The following is a 3,267-nucleotide window of genomic DNA, read 5'->3' as shown; positions in this document are numbered from 1 at the left end:
CAATACGAACCCGAAGGTGTATCCGAACGCCCACCCCTACGATATATGATTATTTGTATCTTGCTTGAACAAAAAAAAATTAAACCATTGATTACAAAATTTTCAATGTAGAACTTTTACTATTTTTAGTAATTTATAGTCGTTTTTAAAAATTCAAAATATAACATATAAGAAAAAATCTATTTTTTTTAAATTATATCTTTAATTTGATTGTTTAATTTCTTTCAATAATATAAAACTAAACAAAAAAAGAGAGGATATAACAATTGTTATCAAATATGTATTATTCATAATCATTAATTGTCATATATATGTTAACCATATTAGGTAATTTCGTAGTTTTTATTTAAGAAAAGAAAAAATATTATTTTGTACAATACTAATTAATTTGATAGTTGGTTTAATAAAAAGCATAGTATATGTTTATATGGACCAACTTATTTTTCTAAGAATTCTAGGAATCATTCTCGTGATGACACGTAGCTACGAAAATATGTTGTAATGTTTCATGATTAATATATAGGTAGATATTTAGAAGAAACAAAACATAAGGATGGAGAGGAAGAGAAGATAGGGTTTTGGGAATTAATGGCTGAGACAAATGAAAAGGATACGACCGAATCCGAAATCTCCGTTGCATGCGTCTTCTGTCTTATTGCATGTCCTCTTTCTTTGTCCTTAGCCCTCGCCTAGGACCCTCACCATCCATCCAACATGTTTCACACATACATAAACAGCTTACATCCTATATATATATTTATAAATTACTAGGTGAAAACCTATATTCCTCGCACTAAAACTCATATTTAAACACTAGTATTTAAACATTCAAAAATAGAATTAACACGTAAGTTCTAATTGTTCTAAGGCTAAAAAGTTATAATAGTTCTAGCGATATACAAAATGATATATCGATATCGTAGTGGTCATTTGTGAGTAACAAACTATAGTTTTCTTTAACATAATAAACTATAGTTAGCTCGATGTCAAAAAAAAAACACAAACTATAGTTAGCGGGAAATCATTTTCATTTTGATTACAGAGATATGGCCATCAAATAAAAAAAAAAGTTATAGAGATATGCTTGATATGCTTGTATGTTTTTTTGCCTAAGATATACATGCATGTTTTCATATCGAAGTAGAGGTTTTTTTTTTATAAACTCTATCGGCTGATCCGGTCGGTCTCGGGAAAAATGCATTTAGTGCTATAGAGTGGACTGGCTACCACACTGCTTGATCCGAGTTTGGAATACCTTCCGACAAAAGCCAGGGGGTGAACTGATCATCTGTTACGATCCACCATGTAAACCACTTGGACCGAAACCCAAGCTCAGACTGGCCAAGTAATGATAATTTAGTTCCCATGGAGAATCGAATCCATGATTGATGTGGGTACACACCAAGCCCCAATAGATTGTCATTAGGCTACCACCACTTGGTTTCGAAGTAGAGTTAGATATATTAATTTTTTAAATAAAATTAATATATTAATTCACTACTGTAGTTTTTTTTATCAAGTATTCACTACTGTAGTTAATCACATTTTCTACGCACAACATAACGGTCGATTTCGATTATCATAATTAATCACAAAACTGACCATGTTACGGCTACAGCATATTTGTACACAATACTAATTAGTAATGACAAGTGTATTAATTGGATTCGCTAAAAAGTAGTAATATATCGATGTTTTTTTTTGTGCACCATCGAAATTTTTTCATTAAAACTAAACCAAGACCGGTTCAATGGTCTGGGTCAGAACAAAGTTTGATAGAGAGTTTTTTGCAGCAGAGTCCTCAAAACAGAGTGTCTCTCGGCGACAAAAACTAAACGATACAAAATCAAAGGAAATTGAAAGGAGATAGATATCAGAGAGGATGCCGTGAAGATCAGAGAAGCTTGATCCATCTGCAATTGCCGTCACCAATGGCAAAGAGTCAGATTCAAAGACCACCCGTCTCATCTGGAGGGCAACGGCTTGTTCCATTGCTGCGCGCAGTGCTAGTCCTTCTGCCATGAGGGACGAATTCACAAACGCTACTGGTTGATCGTGGGAGCTAAAGCGCTCCTTTTGGTTACGGTAGAAACTCCAAGCAAGACCCGCGGCCTGTAGATCTTTCCTCCACGCTGCATCTGATTTACAGGTAATCTCAGTTGTCGATCTGTTGGGTTGGATCTTCCTCCTCTGCTCACAAATCTTGACTGGTACTTGGGCTGTCGCCCACTCTTTAGCATCACAGATTGCTTTGGTTACTGTTTCTTGAGCAGAGAAAGTTCTGTTTTGAAATAATTTTTGGTTTCTTGCTTTCCATATGGCCCAGATGATCCAGGGAGCTAGAATGGCATTTCCGAGACCAATAGGAGGGAGGACTACTGTTCGGAGTAGCCTTTTCCATTCCAGGTCAAAATCGTTCAGAGGCATTGGATTGAACCCGCCAGAGAAAGGTACCAATTCCCATACTTTTAACGCATAGGGACATTGGAAAAATAGATGAGAAATAGATTCATGGCTTTCACAGTGAATGCATTTGGTACCTGATAGGACTTGTCTAGCTTCGAGCCTATCTCCGACTGGTAGTGCTCTATGTTTGATCTTCCAAATGAACAATTTGAGCTTAGGAGAAGTAGTTAGTTTCCATATCTCTGGTAGCCAGTCGCTCGAATTCCTAGGGTTCTGTTCAGGGGTGATTTGTTTCCTCTCGACCGCTGTATAGTAACCAGTCTTTGTAGTATAGGATCCTGACTTGTGTCGCAGCCAGATTTGCTTGTCTTCTCCCCCCCATTTGCTGGTCTTTATACTTAGGATCTTATCTCGGAGCAGGGGAAAGTGATTTTCGATCATCTGTCCATTCCACTCTTTGGTTTCCGTAGAGATTAGCTCTGCGACTTTCAGGGAACTCTGATGCTCGGGAGTTGGTCCCATTGGTCGTACTGGTGCTATTAGAGATAGCCATGCATCATCCCAAGCCAAGACTTTTTCACCATTGCCAATGGCCCATCCTAGTTGCTCTTTTAGGAGGTCTCTCCCTATCAGTATTCCTCTCCACCCATGTGAGCAGGAGCTAGGGGCTGATACTTGCATGAAGTCTTGATCGTGACAATATTTGCCTTTAAGTACCCGGGCAAGCAAACATGAAGGGGATTCTAGCATGCGCCAACTGAGCTTTGCTAGTAGAGCATCATTGAAACATTGGATATCCCTGAAACCCAACCCTCCCTCTTGTTTTGATTTGATCATAGTATCCCATGCGATCCAATCCAT

The 3,267-nt window shown here is 37.7% G+C and overlaps 1 protein-coding gene across 1 annotated transcript; it reads right to left on the bottom strand.

Annotated features, from left to right (window-relative positions):
* Positions 1-1,731: 1,731 nt before the first annotated feature.
* On the bottom strand, positions 1,732-3,267 carry LOC125587153. The gene has a single exon (XM_048757325.1). The coding sequence runs from the start codon at positions 3,265-3,267 to the stop codon at positions 1,732-1,734; it is 1,536 nt and encodes a 511-aa protein (XP_048613282.1).

This window comes from Brassica napus, chromosome C5 (assembly GCF_020379485.1).
Source record: "Brassica napus cultivar Da-Ae chromosome C5, Da-Ae, whole genome shotgun sequence".
Classification (NCBI taxonomy): domain Eukaryota; kingdom Viridiplantae; phylum Streptophyta; class Magnoliopsida; order Brassicales; family Brassicaceae; genus Brassica; species Brassica napus.
This window is presented reverse-complemented; position numbering and strand designations above follow the sequence as displayed.